The 21,956-nt window shown below is 43.3% G+C and overlaps 2 protein-coding genes across 2 annotated transcripts in view; one reads left to right on the top strand and one right to left on the bottom strand.

Annotated features, from left to right (window-relative positions):
* Positions 1-18,127, top strand: part of chpt1 (choline phosphotransferase 1) — a 19,029-nt gene extending 902 nt beyond the window's left edge. Inside the window, exons 2-8 of the mRNA XM_083651670.1 lie at positions 4,580-4,727; positions 4,922-5,063; positions 5,952-6,036; positions 6,520-6,651; positions 12,630-12,788; positions 14,913-15,038; positions 16,105-18,127. Coding sequence (XP_083507796.1) covers positions 4,580-4,727; positions 4,922-5,063; positions 5,952-6,036; positions 6,520-6,651; positions 12,630-12,788; positions 14,913-15,038; positions 16,105-16,221 — 909 coding nt within the window. The 3' untranslated portion in view covers positions 16,222-18,127. The remainder of the gene's footprint in view (positions 1-4,579; positions 4,728-4,921; positions 5,064-5,951; positions 6,037-6,519; positions 6,652-12,629; positions 12,789-14,912; positions 15,039-16,104) is intronic.
* Positions 18,128-19,359: 1,232 nt separating this feature from the next.
* The window catches only part of gnptab (N-acetylglucosamine-1-phosphate transferase subunits alpha and beta), a gene marked incomplete at its 5' end in the record, with an annotated part of 33,066 nt that continues 30,469 nt past the window's right edge, over positions 19,360-21,956 (bottom strand). The window contains 3 exons of the mRNA XM_083662462.1: positions 19,360-19,802; positions 20,641-20,731; positions 21,618-21,785. Of these exons, the coding sequence (XP_083518588.1) occupies positions 19,731-19,802; positions 20,641-20,731; positions 21,618-21,785 (331 nt within the window). The 3' untranslated portion in view covers positions 19,360-19,730. The remainder of the gene's footprint in view (positions 19,803-20,640; positions 20,732-21,617; positions 21,786-21,956) is intronic.

Raw genomic sequence — 21,956 nt, 5'->3', positions numbered from 1 at the left:
TGTCATGTGGTCTCATGTGTGGTTATCATTAGACAGTTGACAGCTTTGACATACATTGTTGTCATTCCGTGGATGAAACGAAACACAGCACTCAGAGGGGCAATATTGTTACGGTTATTTAGCCCACTATGGAGGTTAGGGTTAGGTAACCTATAGCCAGACTATTATTGGGTTCAAAGTACTTATTCATTAGTATTTATTATTAATTTAACTGCTAAATAATTGATATCTCATGGAGCATAATGTGTCTTAAGCAAGACAGACCACCTTTAGCACTTAGAGAAAAGTGAAACTAAAGTGTTAACTGTTTTGATGACTAGCTTGATTTGGAATGGCCCCAAATTCACTTTTCATTCAATTCAATGTCATTCAATACAACATTATTAATCAACAAAGGCAATTTGCTTTTGGGCATGTAGTCCTAGCTGCATAAAATGACTCGAGCTGACAGTTGACCTATACTCCACTATGTCTCTTCTGGGGTGCAGGCAAGGCATGCTGTGTGCGCGTGTGTTTATCAGATTTACACCTTTGTCTGCCCATTCCTCTGTAGATGAGAACCTTGCAACTGGCACAAAGTCCAGAGTGCAGGCAGCATGCTGCCTACTATCAGATTCCACAAGTCCAGTCCAGTGACAATGCTAGTATTATCACACAATATTGACTGGTGGAAACCTGGCGTGGTCCACTGTCCATCGACACATGAGTGGCATGTTGTAAATGTACCCACGCACGACACAGTTCACACACAGTTGCCCAATAGTGATATCAGAGATAACGTATCAATTAGACTGCAGAGAGTAAGCAAAACAACTAGAGTCCATGTTCCACATCACTCTGTGAAACATTTAGTACAAGACTTTAATTAAAACAGCAGGGTCTCTGAATAGCTAGGACAGCATGACATTCTTGTTCTCTCGAGAACTCTCTTACGCGCACCCTCACGCAGTGTTTTTGTCAGCACTCTGTGTTGGCTGTCTGTCTGTGTCCAGATGGTTTGTAACTTGCACCCCAGAGAGAGGAATTGACCCACTCGGGACAGCTGGAATCTTTCCTTCACCATACTTAACCTACTTAACATACTTAACTTAATACTTGCTTAGACATAAGTCTCGTGTGTGCTGTTGGTGTCGGAGACAGTAATGTATACTTAACTTACAGACTGCAACTGGTCCTGTATCAAGAATTAATCAGTTCACCATTACATTCTGATATTGATTTGATTTACACAATACTGTAGAAGGTTGTAGCGCAAACAGCTCCAAGTTTAAAACTCTGTGTGGTGCACAGTTCAGCAATAAACAGCAAAAACAAAGAAAACCATTATTCTTATTCTTATTTAGGGCCCTGAATAAATGAGAGTAATGGACTCGTGAGTGCCATTACACAATACTGACCATACACACATCAGCCAATTCAACAAATCTCAACTATCTTCAGTTCCTTTACTGTTTATAAGGTGAGGTGCTGATTTGAGATCACACCAACTACAGATTCAGATTGATTTTATTATTATTCGTGGGGGCTTTTGGGCCTCATTGAATAGGCGGATGGCATTTGGGAAGAAACTGTCCTTGATCCTTGTGTCTCCTGCCAATGGGGAGTGCCTCAAAGAGTTTGTGGCCTGGGTGGGAGGGGTCAGCCATGTCCGAGACCGCTTCAACGTCCTGGCGGTGTGCAGGTCCTCAAGGGATGACAGGATGCATCCTTTTCAGAGCAGCAGATGATGCGCTGCAGTCTGAAGATGTCCTTGAGGGCAGCAGCAACAACAGCAGTGGAGCCTGAACACGACTTTAGCTTTGCTACTGCTATTCATTTTGGCTTGCAAAACGCTTTCTTGAGCCATTTCTAAGCATGCAGTGAATTCCTGAATCATTTCTTTTCCTCCATCTACCAGTTAGAAAGTGAAAATGCAACAAGGAAATGATGTGCTGCATTAGGCTATTGGGTGGTAAGTGCCCGCTATTAACGTTCATGCATATTAATTAATTGTTTGTGCATATCAATTAATTAAACAACCATCGATTTTCTCAAGTGCCAAGTGCTGCAAACAGCGTGAATGGTTTATTTTCCTCCTGGTCTACCTGTCTGTTTTGTATCGTGAAAATGCAATCAGATGATAGTGTTGCATTATATATTCGAGACATAACTTTTGTGCAGAGAAATAAATTGAAAACTAGCCAGATATGATTTAAATGCCACTTGTAAAATCGCGTTTTCCACCGTGCGACGACTATTTTGACTGGCAACTTTTGGGCGATGTAACAAACGCTTGCTTTTTGGCACATCGCCACCCCACGTTTTCGCGTGGATAATGCGTTGAAGGTTTTTCATGGAGTGGAGAATTGCTTTCTGAAATATCTTTCTGATGTAGTCTACATAAAAAAAAATTAATAATAATAAAAAATCTGCCTTGCATAAACCTCCACCTCATTACATTACATTACGTCATTTGGCAGACGCTTTTGTCCAAAGCGACTTACATTAACACATTTTTGTCAGCAATAGAGCATAGAGCAATCAACTATGCAACACAGTCTATGACAGCTACAACTTCTGAAGAAATAGTGGTAAAGTTTATTTTTATTTTTTATTTTTGGGAGAAAGATGTTAGTTCAAGAAGGGGACAGGTGGAGCCTGAAAAGGTATGTTTTAAGTTTTTGCCGAAAGATTGGCAGTGAAGCGGCCGTCCTGACCATAGGGGGGAGCTCATTCTACCATTGTGGTGCCAGGGACGAGAAGAGTCGCGATCGGGATGAGCGACTTTTGATCCCCCGTAGCGAAAGAGGGGCGAGGCGTCCCGCACTGGTGGAGGAGCGGAGGGAGCTGTGAGAGGTTTGGAACCTGACCATAGATTGTAACAACCCCCTCCCCCCAGTCTCTACACTGGAACCTTTTCCTCATATTTAGAATAGAAATGACGATCCCTCGAGTCTGGAAGGGTAACTCCGGGAAATACCCGGAGCTGATTTAATTGGCATACCGCTAGTCCAGACTTCATGTTTGGAAATGGCTTTGGAGTGTGTGCATATGTGTATGGATACACTTTGTTTCAGTGATGTAGAAGTTATGGTGGAGGCCACTAGGTTAAAAGCATTCCACGATGAGTAGTCTCTGTCTTCTGCCAACTGTGGTTTTCTCCTTGGCTGGACGTCTCATCAGCTAATATAAACCTATCAAGACATCAGAGAGTGCTCTAATAAGCGGAATATGCTGTCTTGTGCTCTCTGCAGCTGCTTCCAGTGTTATGGAAAGTTTAGAACAACGTGGAAATATTATATATATGAAATAGAGGAGGGCGATATGACCCTAGAATAATATCACAGTATTTCAGGGCATTTCTGCGATAACTAGGGATGAATGAATGAATTTGAATGAAACGTGCTATGAAAACAAAGTATTTTGCTTTGAAGAAAAATATTGCTTTATTGAACTCAAACGGGTACACCGATCGATCGGCAAGCAATCTGTATCGGCCGATTTTGACCTCAAATATGCCATCGGCTGATTGCCGATATTTCGGCTGATTGCCGATATTTTTTTATATATATATAAAAAAAAAAGCCCTATCACTAATCAGGCTTTCCAACGATATAAAATACAATGCCAATTGGTATTATTAAAGGGGGGAAATAATCGACCTAAAATAACGTTTCCAAACTTTCTTTGAGGAGTTTATATATCGGTGATCGGTCGATGATCGGTTGGGCAGATATTTCCCATAGGCAATCGGTGATCGGTGGCAAAAAATGTGATCGGTGCACCCCTAATGAGCATGTTTATATAAGGGTCCTCCATTATGAACTTATTTGTAGTGGTGTGTGGCGGCCGCTTTCAACCATGCTTGTTGTTGCTGTGCGTACGTCACACCGTTACGCATCATTACATCAACAAGTCGGAATATTTCTATTATCATGATATCACGATATGAATTTGTGAAGATATGAATATGATTTGTAACAATATATCAATAATGATACGATATATGGCAAGCCCCTATATGAAACTAGTAAAGCAGCTGTATATTAGAAGTGTATATGTATCCAGTGAAAAGTAAGAGTAAGGGCTAATGTACACCGCCTCCGGAATAGATGCGGTACGACTGCGAACAGACCCACACTCATGTAATCTGTCAGACGTATGCGGGATCCGACAAAAATAGAACAGGTGCGTAATTTTTCCGTACCGCATGTATCGCCCATCTATTAACATGGGCGAGAGTCGATCCGGCAGTTTCTTTCGTCTTGGTCCAGTAATTCCATAGAGGGATTGATAATTGAGACTTGATATCAGTTTAGTGTGACTGGAAAACTGTGAAACATGAGCATAGTGTAGCCAACTTATGCTATATCATCATATGTGTAAAGTCAGAACTTTCACAATATGGTAACACAGAACATCTAAAATATGTCTGTTTAGGGTATAAAGCTTTCATCATTGATTTAGTTTTCAAATGGCTGCAAACAAACACAGCAGTTGCTCCTTACATAATTGTTTGTTGCTTCACTGAGGAACGAGTCTGAGGTCTTCCTTGTGAGCAGGGAGCTTTTAAATCTTTTAAATCTCTCTCTCTCCCCAGGCTCCAGCATGGACCTTCATCCTGAGTGCACTGGGTCTGTTCATCTACCAGTCTCTGGATGCCATTGATGGGAAGCAGGCCCGCAGGACCAACAGCAGCTCACCTCTGGGGGAACTCTTCGACCACGGCTGCGATGCCGTCTCCACAGGTGCTGTGCCACCCTAAGGCGCCCAAATGTTGCCTAGTTTAGGCAAAAGTTTCCATGGACTAGCACAGCTCATTTGTGTAAAGATTTAACAAAAGCCATCTGCAGTGCATCAGATGCTGCGTAGCAGCAAATAATTGGTAATGTGTGTGTTGGGAAAACAGTCAGTGACTTTTGTTGTGTCTTTCTCCCTTCAGTGTTTGTTGCTGTGGGAACTTGCATATCATGCGGGATGGGCAGATACTCTGACTGGATGTTCTTCTGTGGTTTCATTGGGATGTTTATGTTCTTCTGCGCCCATTGGCAGACCTATGTGTCCGGGACCCTCCGCTTTGGCCTGTAAGTCACACGTTCAGCGATGTTACTGTAGATTTCTCTCATGTAAGATGTCTGAATGTTATCCAACTCTATAGAGCAGGGGTTCTCAAATGGGGGTCCATGGCACTTTGCCAGGGGGTTCACGAAAAGTTTTCAGGGGGAAAAAAAACTTTTTTTGTGTGCAAAAGCTTCATAGTTCAACAAAAATATGTTATGCTTTAAATCTAAAATGGTTCATGGATTACATTCTAATCTGACAAACCTATCAATTTAAATGTCAAGCACGTTACCGTGGAAACAAGCTTAGGCCAAAATCACAAATCAGAATGAGGGGGTCCCCGGTATATTTTCTATCTTATAAGGGCTCCTTGGCTGAAAAACATTTGAGAACCTCTGCTATAGAGTACCGCAGGGATGACGTATTTTTGTAGGCGGAAGGCGGAAGTCCCGGACTTCCTGGATCTTACGGGGAAAAGTCACTGGGGTTTTAGAATGGGGGATTTCACTTAAATGCCTAAAATAAGGTCTGTGGTTCACAAAAGTTTATGGGAGCGGTAATTTGCGTTCAGCAGGATAATCTTCACAAACGTGAATCACTTTTATGACTTTTGAAACGTGATTTTTACAAAATGCTTCAAAAGGCATAAAAAGTGATTCACGTTTGTGAAGATTATCCTGCTGAAACCAAATTACCACTCCCATAAACTTTTGTGAACCACAGACCTTATTTTAGGCATTTAAGTGAAATCCCCATTCTAAAACCCCAGTGACTTTTCCCCGTAAGATCCAGGAAGTCCGGGACTTCCCTGCGGTACTCTATTTAACTGTCAGCCTTGTCTAAGGCATTTTAATGCATCCTCAGTACAACGAAAGCTAATCAAGCTTGTCTCTTGGACTTTTTCTGTACAGGGTCGACGTCACGGAGGTGCAGTTTGCCATCATACTCATGTATTTGATGTCAGCTTTTGGAGGCGTGGGCCTTTGGCAAACCACGGTATAATTGATAAGAAAACTTATCTCTACAGTCACATGTACATATGCATAAACACACACATACTGTACACACACAGGAACACTGCCATTTCCGTTATCATCCATACCTTAAGGTAAATTATGAAAGATTTAGTCCTTTTATGCTGAGATAATTATCTGAACCAATCCCTCGTTTCTAGTCTTCCTACTAGTCATTGAATAGAATTTGTGTTTTACTTTCACTCCGTGCTGCCTTCGGAGGCTTGACTAAACATCACATGAGAGAAGTGAGAAGGTAAATATTATGGTTAGCTAACGCCATGGCAACAGGTCATCTATTGGACATGATCTGGCTCAAAAAGCTGATGATGTCATCCACATTTTTTGCTTTGTCCTCCCATCATGCTCGGCATGCCTGCCGCTTTAATAAAAAGCACCTCTCTTGTTTCTCTGAGGAAAAGACGCTGTATATTTATGCTAATTTGACGTTCATGTCTCTTCTTAGTTGCCAGTCATCGGGCTGAAGCTCTACGTCTTCCCCATCTGTGGCATCATCGGGGGGGCCCTCTACTCCTGCTACAACTACTTCTATGTCATTTTGAATGGAGGAGTGGGCAAAAACGGCTCCACCGTGGCTGTAAGTCACTTTAACAACTCATGCAGATTTTGCCCTTTAAATAATGCATGTTTTTCTCAATTATTCAAAGAAAGCAAGATGTGGAGACAGACTTTGACAGAAAGGGCTGTTCTTGTACAGCAGATAATAAGCATGTGGAGAGACAGACTTTGACAGAAAGACCTGCTCTTGTACAGCAGATAATAAGCATGTGGAGACAGACTTTGACAGAAAGGCCTGTTCTTGTACAGCAGATAATAAGCATGTGGAGAGACAGACTTTGACAGAAAGGCCTGTTCTTGTACAGCAGATAATAAGCATGTGGAGACAGACTTTGACAGAAAGACCTGCTCTTGTACAGCAGATAATAAGCATGTGGAGACAGACTTTGACAGAAAGGCCTGTTCTTGTACAGCAGATAATAAGCATGTGGAGACAGACTTTGACAGAAAGGCCTGTTCTTGTACAGCAGATAATAAGCATGTGGAGAGACAGACTTTGACAGAAAGACCTGCTCTTGTACAGCAGATAATAAGCATGTGGAGACAGACTTTGACAGAAAGGCCTGTTCTTGTACAGCAGATAATAAGCATGTGGAGAGACAGACTTTGACAGAAAGACCTGCTCTTGTACAGCAGATAATAAGCATGTGGAGACAGACTTTGACAGAAAGGCCTGTTCTTGTACAGCAGATAATAAGCATGTGGAGAGACAGACTTTGACAGAAAGGCCTGTTCTTGTACAGCAGATAATAAGCATGTGGAGACAGACTTTGACAGAAAGACCTGCTCTTGTACAGCAGATGATAAGCATGTGGAGACAGACTTTGACAGAAAGGCCTGTTCTGTACAGCAGATAATAAGCATGTGGAGACAGACTTTGACAGAAAGGGCTGTTCTTGTACAGCAGATAATAAGCATGTGGAGACAGACTTTGACAGAAAGGCCTGTTCTTGTACAGCAGATAATAAGCATGTGGAGACAGACTTTTGACAGAAAGGCCTGTTCTTGTACAGCAGATAATAAGCATGTGGAGACAGACTTTGACAGAAAGGGCTGTTCTTGTACAGCAGATAATAAGCATGTGGAGACAGACTTTGACAGAAAGACCTGTTCTTGTACAGCAGATAATAAGCATGTGGAGACATACTTTGACAGAAAGGGCTGTTCTTGTACAGCAGATAATAAGCATGTGGAGACAGACTTTGACAGAAAGACCTGTTCTTGTACAGCAGATAATAAGCATGTGGAGACATACTTTGACAGAAAGGGCTGTTCTTGTACAGCAGATAATAAGCATGTGGAGACAGACTTTGACAGAAAGGGCTGTTCTTGTACAGCAGATAATAAGCATGTGGAGAGACAGACTTTGACAGAAAGACCTGCTCTTGTACAGCAGATAATAAGCATGTGGAGAGACAGACTTTGACAGAAAGGCCTGTTCTTGTACAGCAGATAATAAGCATGTGGAGACAGACTTTGACAGAAAGGCCTGTTCTTGTACAGCAGATAATAAGCATGTGGAGACAGACTTTGACAGAAAGGGCTGTTCTTGTACAGCAGATAATAAGCATGTGGAGACATACTTTGACAGAAAGGCCTGTTCTTGTACAGCAGATAATAAGCATGTGGAGAGACAGACTTTGACAGAAAGACCTGCTCTTGTACAGCAGATAATAAGCATGTGGAGACAGACTTTGACAGAAAGACCTGTTCTTGTACAGCAGATAATAAGCATGTGGAGAGACAGACTTTGACAGAAAGGCCTGTTCTTGTACAGCAGATAATAAGCATGTGGAGACAGACTTTGACAGAAAGGCCTGTTCTTGTACAGCAGATAATAAGCATGTGGAGAGACAGACTTTGACAGAAAGGCCTGTTCTTGTACAGCAGATAATAAGCATGTGGAGACATACTTTGACAGAAAGGCCTGTTCTTGTACAGCAGATAATAAGCATGTGGAGAGACAGACTTTGACAGAAAGGCCTGTTCTTGTACAGCAGATAATAAGCATGTGGAGACAGACTTTGACAGAAAGGGCTGTTCTTGTACAGCAGATAATAAGCATGTGGAGACAGACTTTGACAGAAAGGCCTGTTCTTGTACAGCAGATAATAAGCATGTGGAGAGACAGACTTTGACAGAAAGACCTGTTCTTGTACAGCAGATAATAAGCATGTGGAGAGACAGACTTTGACAGAAAGGCCTGTTCTTGTACAGCAGATAATAAGCATGTGGAGACAGACTTTGACAGAAAGGCCTGTTCTTGTACAGCAGATAATAAGCATGTGGAGACAGACTTTGACAGAAAGGGCTGTTCTTGTACAGCAGATAATAAGCATGTGGAGACATACTTTGACAGAAAGGCCTGTTCTTGTACAGCAGATAATAAGCATGTGGAGAGACAGACTTTGACAGAAAGACCTGCTCTTGTACAGCAGATAATAAGCATGTGGAGACAGACTTTGACAGAAAGACCTGTTCTTGTACAGCAGATAATAAGCATGTGGAGAGACAGACTTTGACAGAAAGGCCTGTTCTTGTACAGCAGATAATAAGCATGTGGAGACAGACTTTGACAGAAAGGCCTGTTCTTGTACAGCAGATAATAAGCATGTGGAGAGACAGACTTTGACAGAAAGGCCTGTTCTTGTACAGCAGATAATAAGCATGTGGAGACAGACTTTGACAGAAAGACCTGTTCTTGTACAGCAGATAATAAGCATGTGGAGACAGACTTTGACAGAAAGACCTGCTCTTGTACAGCAGATAATAAGCATGTGGAGACATACTTTGACAGAAAGGCCTGTTCTTGTACAGCAGATAATAAGCATGTGGAGAGACAGACTTTGACAGAAAGACCTGCTCTTGTACAGCAGATAATAAGCATGTGGAGACAGACTTTGACAGAAAGACCTGTTCTTGTACAGCAGATAATAAGCATGTGGAGAGACAGACTTTGACAGAAAGGCCTGTTCTTGTACAGCAGATAATAAGCATGTGGAGACAGACTTTGACAGAAAGGCCTGTTCTTGTACAGCAGATAATAAGCATGTGGAGAGACAGACTTTGACAGAAAGGCCTGTTCTTGTACAGCAGATAATAAGCATGTGGAGACAGACTTTGACAGAAAGACCTGTTCTTGTACAGCAGATAATAAGCATGTGGAGAGACAGACTTTGACAGAAAGGCCTGTTCTTGTACAGCAGATAATAAGCATGTGGAGACAGACTTTGACAGAAAGACCTGTTCTTGTACAGCAGATAATAAGCATGTGGAGAGACAGACTTTGACAGAAAGACCTGCTCTTGTACAGCAGATAATAAGCATGTGGAGAGACAGACTTTGACAGAAAGACCTGCTCTTGTACAGCAGATAATAAGCATGTGGAGAGACAGACTTTGACAGAAAGGCCTGTTCTTGTACAGCAGATAATAAGCATGTGGAGACAGACTTTGACAGAAAGACCTGCTCTTGTACAGCAGATAATAAGCATGTGGAGACAGACTTTGACAGAAAGGCCTGTTCTTGTACAGCAGATAATAAGCATGTGGAGACAGACTTTGACAGAAAGGGCTGTTCTTGTACAGCAGATAATAAGCATGTGGAGACATACTTTGACAGAAAGGCCTGTTCTTGTACAGCAGATAATAAGCATGTGGAGAGACAGACCTTGACAGAAAGACCTGCTCTTGTACAGCAGATAATAAGCATGTGGAGACAGACTTTGACAGAAAGGCCTGTTCTTGTACAGCAGATAATAAGCATGTGGAGACAGACTTTGACAGAAAGACCTGTTCTTGTACAGCAGATAATAAGCATGTGGAGAGACAGACTTTGACAGAAAGGCCTGTTCTTGTACAGCAGATAATAAGCATGTGGAGACAGACTTTGACAGAAAGACCTGTTCTTGTACAGCAGATAATAAGCATGTGGAGAGACAGACTTTGACAGAAAGACCTGCTCTTGTACAGCAGATAATAAGCATGTGGAGAGACAGACTTTGACAGAAAGACCTGCTCTTGTACAGCAGATAATAAGCATGTGGAGAGACAGACTTTGACAGAAAGGCCTGTTCTTGTACAGCAGATAATAAGCATGTGGAGACAGACTTTGACAGAAAGACCTGCTCTTGTACAGCAGATAATAAGCATGTGGAGAGACAGACTTTGACAGAAAGACCTGCTCTTGTACAGCAGATAATAAGCATGTGGAGAGACAGACTTTGACAGAAAGGCCTGTTCTTGTACAGCAGATAATAAGCATGTGGAGACAGACTTTGACAGAAAGACCTGCTCTTGTACAGCAGATAATAAGCATGTGGAGAGACAGACTTTGACAGAAAGGCCTGTTCTTGTACAGCAGATAATAAGCATGTGGAGAGACAGACTTTGACAGAAAGGCCTGTTCTTGTACAGCAGATAATAAGCATGTGGAGACAGACTTTGACAGAAAGACCTGTTCTTGTACAGCAGATAATAAGCATGTGGAGACAGACTTTGACAGAAAGGCCTGTTCTTGTACAGCAGATAATAAGCATGTGGAGAGACAGACTTTGACAGAAAGGCCTGTTCTTGTACAGCAGATAATAAGCATGTGGAGACAGACTTTGACAGAAAGACCTGTTCTTGTACAGCAGATAATAAGCATGTGGAGAGACAGACTTTGACAGAAAGACCTGCTCTTGTACAGCAGATAATAAGCATGTGGAGAGACAGACTTTGACAGAAAGACCTGCTCTTGTACAGCAGATAATAAGCATGTGGAGAGACAGACTTTGACAGAAAGGCCTGTTCTTGTACAGCAGATAATAAGCATGTGGAGAGACAGACTTTGACAGAAAGGCCTGTTCTTGTACAGCAGATAATAAGCATGTGGAGACAGACTTTGACAGAAAGACCTGTTCTTGTACAGCAGATAATAAGCATGTGGAGAGACAGACTTTGACAGAAAGGCCTGTTCTTGTACAGCAGATAATAAGCATGTGGAGAGACAGACTTTGACAGAAAGGCCTGTTCTTGTACAGCAGATAATAAGCATGTGGAGAGACAGACTTTGACAGAAAGGCCTGTTCTTGTACAGCAGATAATAAGCATGTGGAGACAGACTTTGACAGAAAGGCCTGTTCTTGTACAGCAGATAATAAGCATGTGGAGAGACAGACTTTGACAGAAAGGCCTGTTCTTGTACAGCAGATAATAAGCATGTGGAGACATACTTTGACAGAAAGACCTGTTCTTGTACAGCAGATAATAAGCATGTGGAGAGACAGACTTTGACAGAAAGGCCTGTTCTTGTACAGCAGATAATAAGCATGTGGAGACAGACTTTGACAGAAAGGCCTGTTCTTGTACAGCAGATAATAAGCATGTGGAGACAGACTTTGACAGAAAGGCCTGTTCTTGTACAGCAGATAATAAGCATGTGGAGACAGACTTTGACAGAAAGGCCTGTTCTTGTACAGCAGATAATAAGCATGTGGAGACAGACTTTGACAGAAAGACCTGCTCTTGTACAGCAGATAATAAGCATGTGGAGACAGACTTTGACAGAAAGGCCTGTTCTTGTACAGCAGATAATAAGCATGTGGAGACAGACTTTGACAGAAAGGCCTGTTCTTGTACAGCAGATAATAAGCATGTGGAGACAGACTTTGACAGAAAGGCCTGTTCTTGTACAGCAGATAATAAGCATGTGGAGACAGACTTTGACAGAAAGGCCTGCTCTTGTACAGCAGATAATAAGCATGTGGAGACAGACTTTGACAGAAAGGCCTGTTCTTGTACAGCAGATAATAAGCATGTGGAGACAGACTTTGACAGAAAGGCCTGTTCTTGTACAGCAGATAATAAGCATGTGGAGACAGACTTTGACAGAAAGACCTGCTCTTGTACAGCAGATAATAAGCATGTGGAGAGACAGACTTTGACAGAAAGGCCTGTTCTTGTACAGCAGATAATAAGCATGCCTGATCAAACAGTCCTTCTCTGCACTGTGCAGGACACCAGCGTACTGACCCCAGGTCTGCACATCGGCCTCAGCCTCACACTGGCCTTCATCATTTTCAAGAAGTCGTCCAGCCAGCTGTTTGAACATCACCCCTGTCTCTACCTCCTCACCTTTGGCATGGTCATCTCCAAGATCTCCAACAAGCTGGTGGTACGTTCATCTTGCTTTAATCCTGTCATGTAACTCAAATGTAGGGCATCTGCGTAGTGTAGAGGTAAATGTAGGGCATCTGCGTAGTGTAGAGGTAAATGTAGGGCATCTGCGTAGTGTAGAGGTAAATGTAGGGCATCTGCGTAGTGTAGAGGTAAATGTAGGGCATCTGCGTAGTGTAGAGGTAAATGTAGGGCGTCTGCGTAGTGTAGAGGTAAATGTAGGGCGTCTGCGTAGTGTAGAGGTAAATGTAGGGCATCTGCGTAGTGTAGAGGTAAATGTAGGGCGTCTGCGTAGTGTAGAGGTAAATGTAGGGCATCTGCGTAGTGTAGAGGTAAATGTAGGGCGTCTGCGTAGTGTAGAGGTAAATGTAGGGCATCTGCGTAGTGTAGAGGTAAATGTAGGGCATCTGCGTAGTGTAGAGGTAAATGTAGGGCATCTGCGTAGTGTAGAGGTAAATGTAGGGCATCTGCGTAGTGTAGAGGTAAATGTAGGGCATCTGCTTAGTGTAGAGGTAAATGTAGGGCGTCTGCGTAGTGTAGAGGTAAATGTAGGGCGTCTGCGTAGTGTAGAGGTAAATGTAGGGCATCTGCGTAGTGTAGAGGTAAATGTAGGGCATCTGCGTAGTGTAGAGGTAAATGTAGGGCGTCTGCGTAGTGTAGAGGTAAATGTAGGGCATCTGCGTAGTGTAGAGGTAAATGTAGGGCATCTGCGTAGTGTAGAGGTAAATGTAGGGCATCTGCGTAGTGTAGAGGTAAATGTAGGGCATCTGCGTAGTGTAGAGGTAAATGTAGGGCATCTGCATAGTGTAGAGGTAAATGTAGGGCATCTGCGTAGTGTAGAGGTAAATGTAGGGCGTCTGCGTAGTGTAGAGGTAAATGTAGGGCATCTGCGTAGTGTAGAGGTAAATGTAGGGCATCTGCATAGTGTAGAGGTAAATGTAGGGCATCTGCGTAGTGTAGAGGTAAATGTAGGGCATCTGCGTAGTGTAGAGGTAAATGTAGGGCGTCTGCGTAGTGTAGAGGTAAATGTAGGGCATCTGCGTAGTGTAGAGGTAAATGTAGGGCATCTGCGTAGTGTAGAGGTAAATGTAGGGCATCTGCGTAGTGTAGAGGTAAATGTAGGGCATCTGGGTAGTGTAGAGGTAAATGTAGGGCATCTGCTTAGTGTAGAGGTAAATGTAGGGCGTCTGCGTAGTGTAGAGGTAAATGTAGGGCGTCTGCGTAGTGTAGAGGTAAATGTAGGGCATCTGCGTAGTGTAGAGGTAAATGTAGGGCATCTGCGTAGTGTAGAGGTAAATGTAGGGCGTCTGCGTAGTGTAGAGGTAAATGTAGGGCATCTGCGTAGTGTAGAGGTAAATGTAGGGCATCTGCGTAGTGTAGAGGTAAATGTAGGGCATCTGCGTAGTGTAGAGGTAAATGTAGGGCATCTGCGTAGTGTAGAGGTAAATGTAGGGCATCTGCATAGTGTAGAGGTAAATGTAGGGCATCTGCGTAGTGTAGAGGTAAATGTAGGGCGTCTGCGTAGTGTAGAGGTAAATGTAGGGCATCTGCGTAGTGTAGAGGTAAATGTAGGGCATCTGCGTAGTGTAGAGGTAAATGTAGGGCGTCTGCGTAGTGTAGAGGTAAATGCACTCGCCTACCAACGCGGACACCAGGGTTCAATTCCCGGTAGTGGTACTTTTGGCTTGGTCAGGTTCCTACAGACACAATTGGTCGTGTCTGTGGGTGGGAAACCGGAGGGGCACAAGCCCTGGTTGCTGCAGTGCCTAGTGCCTCCTCTGGTCGGTCGGGGCGACCTTTCGGGGGGGGAACTGGGGGGAATGGCGTGACCTTCCCACGCGCTGTGTCCTGCCGGTGAAACTCTGCGCTGTCAGGTGAAAAGAAGCAGCTGGCGACTGCACATGTATCGGAGGAAGCATGTGTTGTGCTAGTCTACAACTCTCCCCAGATCGAGGGGGGGGGGGACTCAACTAAAATAAAATAAACTGTATATATATATAACAAAAATATATATACATATATGTTTAGGCTTGACATGTCTTTCCTCTATTTGTATTTGATCCTGTAATTGGGTGCATTGTGTGTCTCCTCTGCATTTCTTCCTTCATGTTTATCTGTGCAGGTAGCCCACATGACCAAGAGTGAGCTGTACCTGCCAGACACAGCCTTCATAGGCCCGGGACTCCTCTTCCTCAACCAGTACTTCAACAGCTTCATCGATGAGCACATAGTTCTCTGGATTGCCATGGTCAGTTGTTCACACCCCCTCTTGTACGAATTCTTTGACACTTAAAGAGATTGAAAATGAAAAAGTTTCAAGTCTCTTCGAGTTGATTTTCTTACTGTAAGGAAATGAATGGAAACAAATGGCTGCCTGGGGGGGAAGGGGAACATATGAAAATGTATGTTTTGGAAATGGTCAGTAAATGTGAAGTGTGCCTGTAGTGAAATAAATGGGCTACAATATGAAAGGGGGAAAAATGGCCCAGTGAACGCAAGTAGCACAATGGTTTGTGAGTAATGGCTATTGTGTAATATACTGTAGGCTATCACTGTTTTCCCAACACTGGAGCCAAAACAGCCAAACCTGTGAAATAGTGTTTTATATAGCTAATTTCACATTTTCATAACAACTGTAGGGGGGTAATTTTTTATATAGCTCGCCCGTTTGGAGTAAAATAGATAATAGAAAAGGGGGTGATTGACAGGTCGCCTGTCCAGTGATCGCGCAGCTTGCCGATCACGGACCAATAGCAGGCGGAGCTGCGGCTCTGGGAAACCCCAATCTCACGTGAGCTGCAGAAGGACTCAACCCATTCCCTCCTACTCTACTGACGAAAAATCAAGATGGCGACGGCCAACGAATCATCTCCAAACACGAGACCAAAATGAATGGGAGAGCTTTGTCCATATTTTTTAGGTCAGTGTGGTCGACGTACAGACGTTTAGGCGGAAGCATTGTGAGAGCCAACCATCTGTTTTAAGAGACTATCTACCCGGTCCTGACCAAATCTAATCTAATTTAATCTTAGCCTGAACGCTATAACAATCAAAAAATCCAGCTCAGAGGTTTCCAAAGTGGGAGGTGGGCTTCCCCACGGGGGCTCAAAACAGTTTATGGGGAGGTTCACTGAATGTTAATTTGGCCAATAAGCCAATCTCCCCAAACCTTGGTATATTCCTTTATAAATTATTTATTGGATGTAGGAGCATTTTACTATGGCTGCAATACGTCATTCCACACGGTTTACAGTTGTGTTTTTAGAACAGCAGAGAGTGTTTTATTCTGCCGTCCTCTGCCCCCTCTCCTTCAGGTCCTCTCTCTACTGGATCTGGCGCGCTACTGTACAGGCGTGTGCATCCAGATCGCCTCCCACCTCCGCATCCAGGTCTTCAGCATCATGCCGCCCGGCCAAGCCCACCGCGACTGACAGCTTGCCCGGCGGGAGGAGGCGGGGGGGGACGCAGATCGCTCCCCGCTCCTGAAAGCAGACGATGACGTCGACGAGGAGAGACCCTCAACCCCGAGCCACTGCAGCCTTGACAAAGTGACCACCTCCGAATAAAACTGTCTGTCCCACGATGTGAAAGTTACGAGAGGTAGATGGTGAAAATAAAACCAAGCAGGCCCTGATGCAGGACCCTACAAACCAAACACAAACACGCACACGTACACACACCAGGCTGGATGAGTGCCGTTTTGAAAAGCATGGCTCTAATGAACAGAAAAAGACGTGGATCTTTGGGGTTTCCCTTGGGACTCCTCATTGGTCGTTGTCGTGGCCAATCAGACGTGGTGTAATGTCAACAGCAGGTGCATGTCATCAGTGAATCAAGTTTAGGTTTTTACATCAAGACGACACTCTTTACATTATTTCCCGCTCATTCATATCAATGACCAAAATAAGTTTTCTTCAGTGGGTATTATAAAGCTTGTGCAAATATCAAATCCAATTTTTGTCCATGATCGGATATGAGTAGCTGCTCTATCTGTTTGGAAGTTATGCACATGCTTCTTGGACAGGATATATTCACACTGAACGTCAGATAGCTGCTGGTTAAAGCCTCATCGATTTTGATGTATGCCCAAGCTAAATGTAGTACCCGCCGAAATGTTTTTTGAATCATGTCTGTTTTTATTTATTAAATGAATGTGACTTAATCTGAAAATAATCAGGGCTAGAAAATACAAACTAAAATTAATGAATAAATAAATGACCTTTCGAACCTCAAGTAATTTCCAATGAACTTTATAATGTGGACTGGCAGGTTGGATGAGGTACGCTGTGTGGCGACGGGGCAAAAGGCTCTGTGTTAATGCTGAAAGTGCCGACAGCTCTTCTGCAAGGCTTTCCCTACAAACACAAACCCTTAAGTTATATTCTGTTGGTGTGTGTCGTACTCACGCTTACTCATCTCACTTACACTTACAGCCTTGGTAAATGAAACCACTTCAACTTGAGCCTTTAGAGAAGTGTCGATTGATGATGCATTAACACATGACTTGTTCTGCTTTCTCTGTTCTTCTCCCTAAAGGGCTAAAAAAGTAATTATTTGTGATTGTACAGAATTCAACTGAAGACGCCTTAATTGTTTTTGTTTTTTTTTTTTTTTTTTACATTTAACGTGATTATTTAAAGCAGCTGACAAACAAGTTTTGTACTATTGTTTTTTTCTGTAGCCTCTGCAGAAATCTTCAATGATGGAACAGTATGGTGATTCACTTAAGTATCAAGATGCAAACACTAGCTATGATACAATGCTACTGGAAAGATGTTTGTTGAAGATCTTTTTTTTTTACTGTTCACACTAGACAGAATTATCTTCACTTACACAAATGTATGCCATGCATAGGTGAATGTACTGTATATCATTTGCTTCTTGAAAAAAAAATATGATTTGTTGATTTGTTAATGATTAGTATGACTCAGTTTTGTAATCTGAATGGGATGTGACTTCTAAAATCATGTTATGTCAGTAGTCATTACTCCGGCTTCATTAGGCTAGAAAGGGATTTTGCTATGGTGCAGGTAGACTATTGAAGGGTAAGAATGCTGTTCTCCAAAATGTATGATTTTGTTATTTGGCAGGAGAGAAAAAAAGGTAATCATACCCATCTCCCCCTAATCCCCTTCTGAAGGATGATGCACATTGTAGAAGGGCGTGTCCTGAAAAGATGGTTTTGCATAACCTTTGTTGGACTTTGGAACTATGCATTGGAAAGGTACGAGTTTGATTTGAACACCATGTTGCACTGTTCACTAATACAGTAAAATACCTTTCTACTAACAAATACATGAGTGGAAAACATTGTAATAAAGAAATATTTTTCATTCATTCCGTTGTCCCTGTAATGACGAAGCCAATGCCAAGACCACTGAACCAAAATCCAATTTTATTTCAGTTTGACAAGAACCACTTGACACATCCAAGGAAATCCACCCCTTTCCAAACAAGTTACTCGAGGTTCATAATACTGCGTACCACCATCTTACGTTGTTTGACTTATAATGCAGCAGCAAAACGCTGATTGTACCTAACAGTCACGTTCATGTTACCATAATAAAGAACCTTGACATGAAAAGACATGGGAAAATAAGTCCTAAAAGCATGGAGTCATTTGGAGGAGTTGAACAATAAAAGCACATTTTGTAAGGCTAAACTTGGCACATCTTATGGCAATCAAATCAGATGCATTGTTAGTCACTTGGCTCATTACAATAATACAATCAAAATAATTTAAGTTAAAGAGCATGCTGAGGGGTCTGAATTTCAGACACTAGCGAGCCTATCGAGTCCCACAGGGACACATATGGGCAACTATGGTTATCATAACTTAGTGTCCAACATTCATTCATGAATTTTATTTTTACCACTTTAATAATAATATAATCCAAAATACCATTAATAATAATAATAATAATAATAATATCCTAAATCCCATTAATTTTCATTGTAAATCACTAGACTAGGGTGTGATAGGCCACAATATTGAACACATTTTAAAAGACAAATAGGCCTTAAAGGTAAACAAGGATGTACAAACAAGCAGGAATGTATTGTGGGAACTATTCAAATGTTTCGGACACTTAGAAAGAAGGCACTTCATGTTTTTGGAGGACAACAAGAACAAAAGTAAAACAATTGACAATACCTATTTTTTCCTCACGGATTTCTTTACCCCTTAGTTAATTTCTTAAAGCCCAAGCAGTGAATGCCACACAACAGTTTGTGGTTGTCATGGTGACGTCAGGCCACTGGCTGCACACCTGAGAGAAGTCCTGCTGCCCCGCTGCGATGTCAAGTGCTTCACACTTTAACACCACATCAATCACACAGCTAGGGCAGGACACGAGGAAGGTGGCACATTGTTGGCAACGTCTGGAGGGAGTGTTTATATCCGTTTGTGTGTGTGTGTGTGTGTGTGTGTGTGTGTGTGTGTGTGTGTGTGTGTGTGTGTGTGTGTGTGTGTGTGTGTGTGTGTGTGTGTGTGTGTGTGTGTGTGTGTGTGTGTGTGTGTGTGTGTGTGTGTGTGTGTGTGTGTGTGTGTGTGTGTGTGTGTGTGTGTGTGTGTGTGTGTGTGTGTGTGTGTGTGTGTGTGTGTGAGAGAGATATGTGAGTCTCGCTCTCTGGTGCCCCCAGCGGGAGGGAAGAGGAGTGACGGGCTACTGGCTACCATTCTCACTTAGGAGTTTTCACTGGCCAGCACCATCCATCATCTTCTAACAAATGTTTCATCGCCATCTCACAATAGTTTCTGTCCTCGATCCACACTGATGCGACGCAAGGACAATCATGGCTTGTGTGTTTCCACTCGCTCGCCCACTCTGGCTCCTCTCCTCTCCACCGAGTAGGAGAGGGGTGTGGAGGGCAGGGGGAGGGAGAGACAGGGGCAGAGGCTAAGGTGCAGAAAGGAGGGGAGAAGGAAGTCTTCCATTTTTCACACCCGCTCAGAGTTGCTGTCCCTGTTGGCCCTGCGTCTGGGGAACAGCTTGCGCTTCAGCAGAATCAGCTGAAGGAGGAGAGGAAATCAGAGGTATACACTTAGGATAAGCATAATCAAGGCTTACTTTCCCAAAAGGACTTTAAAACTGAAATCCCCTCAGGCTATCTGTCATCCAAGGAAGCAAAGACAATTTTAGTGCGATCCAGAAGTGGGGCAGCCCTCTGGGGAGTGAGGGGTAAGATATTACACAGGTTGCACATATTCCTGAGTGGGGAATGCCAGGTCCCAGGGGGCAGGCCTCCCGCTGTGGGAGGGAATTCTCTTAAGGTCACTCCAACTATTAACCTTTCTTTAGCTTTACCCAGGAGAAACTGGAACCCTCAAGCTTTGGATGAGACCACTGCCACACAACAGCTCAATGTCAGACCTGGGTCATATGGTATTTGTAAAACAATTCCTGGCGTTTGTTTTAATCTCCTTGAAGTAGCCGATGGTTGGGATTTACTGTCTCAACATAATTTAGATACTGTCTGGAAAGCTGTTCATTACAGGAAAGAAGACTATATTGATGTTCAAATACTTTCCTATGACTGTCTTTGAACTCTTCCCCTCTATGTGGCAAAATCCCACCTATCTGGCAGGTTAAAGCAAACCATAAATGTTCCACATGACATGGTCCACGTCTGCTTAGTGTCAACAAAGACAGTCTCACGTTTCACAGAAGACTATTTAAGAGATGTCCGTTCATGGCCCAGCTGATCATACTAGCAGGACATATGAGATGGACGCTCCTCAAAGAGACATTCTGGTAGCGAAGGCCTGAATCATAGCTCAAGTGTGAATCATGGAAACCAACAGACGTGGTGTGTGTCTGAATCTGTGTCTGTATTGTGTAAATACTGACCTGTTCAGCGAAGAAGGAGATGACAGTGAAAATCACAAGTGTCACAAGGACACAGTGCGTCCAGAACTTCAGCTTGTCCCGATACACCCGCCTGGGAGGCACACACACTTCATTCAGTTTTTAAATAAAGAAACAGAACCTCTCGATGATGTAAAGTAGACCAGCCCTTCTAATGGCAACAGTCACAGATTCCCGCAGCCTATATGAAATGTTTCCTGAGTGGATGACAGGGCAGACAAATAGTGTGAAAGGTCAGGGGAGTACGTCTCATTGCCATTCTGGAGGGGAAGCTAGTTGGGCTCTGATGTAACAAGAAGGAATGGCACTATGTAGAGGGCAACGAGGCAACAGGGTGACAAGGTGACATCACCCAATGCCACCTGCCTGTTACCTCACTAATTCTAGCGGCGGTCCTGTGACTGACCGGGCAGAGGGGAGGAAGGAGAGACAGAAGGAGCGGTGGAGAGGGAGTGGAGGAGGTGGGGTGGGGAGAAGGAGAGGAAACGACCAGGTGGTGATCTTGCAAGTCTTCCAGCTTACAGCAGTGACTGATCTAAAGCGGCTGGTCTAATTTTAAAGTCTCTATGTGAGACTAGCATTCTCCAGCTGAAGCCTCTTGGCTACGGGGGGCAGGATCCCTGAAAAAAGCCCGCTAAAGCCCAAATGGGATTCCCACCCGCCCTGTCAACACTCGCTGTTCCCATATGGTGACTGCCAGGAATTCTTAACTTAGTCCTTTAGGGGGGGAAATTTACGTGATAAATTGCCGGCTCACGTGCAACGAAGCCCCTTCACATGACTCTGGTATCGTGCGGGTATTTACGCCTCTCGACCAATTAATAACGGTATTGTCTGCATAGCTACTGTACTGACATTCACTTTGATTTATCATCTTACACTCAACATGCAAATATAAACTACTTTGCTTTTGAACTTAAAACAAACTCGTATGACGTCACGGTTGGTGTAGGTCCTACCATTCATGGAGTTGTTTCATGTGCAGGAACCTGTTGCGGTACTCTCTGGGCAGCTCGAACTGGGAGGACAGCGGGAACATGGACTCATAGAAGTCTCTCAGCACCGCTTTCACTGTTGCAGCGTCCTTATGGCTGTGGTCAATGTTGTCATTCAGACAGATGAACTTCCTATGGTGGATTGGTGAAAATACAGTTGTTAGTAGACTTGAACTACCAATACGGATAGATTCCACTGAGGGAAATGTGAAACAGAGAAAGGAACCCACAAGGAATCCAGCAAAGAAAAGTGGAGCTGTACAAAGGGATAAATGATCTGATCTAGGTTAGTTCATATTCCTC

This window comes from Poromitra crassiceps, assembly GCF_964638095.1.
Source record: "Poromitra crassiceps genome assembly, chromosome: 2".
In the NCBI taxonomy this organism is placed as follows: Eukaryota; Metazoa; Chordata; class Actinopteri; order Beryciformes; family Melamphaidae; genus Poromitra; species Poromitra crassiceps.
The sequence above is the reverse complement of the archived record's forward strand: the minus strand, read 5'-3'. Positions and strand labels throughout refer to the sequence as shown.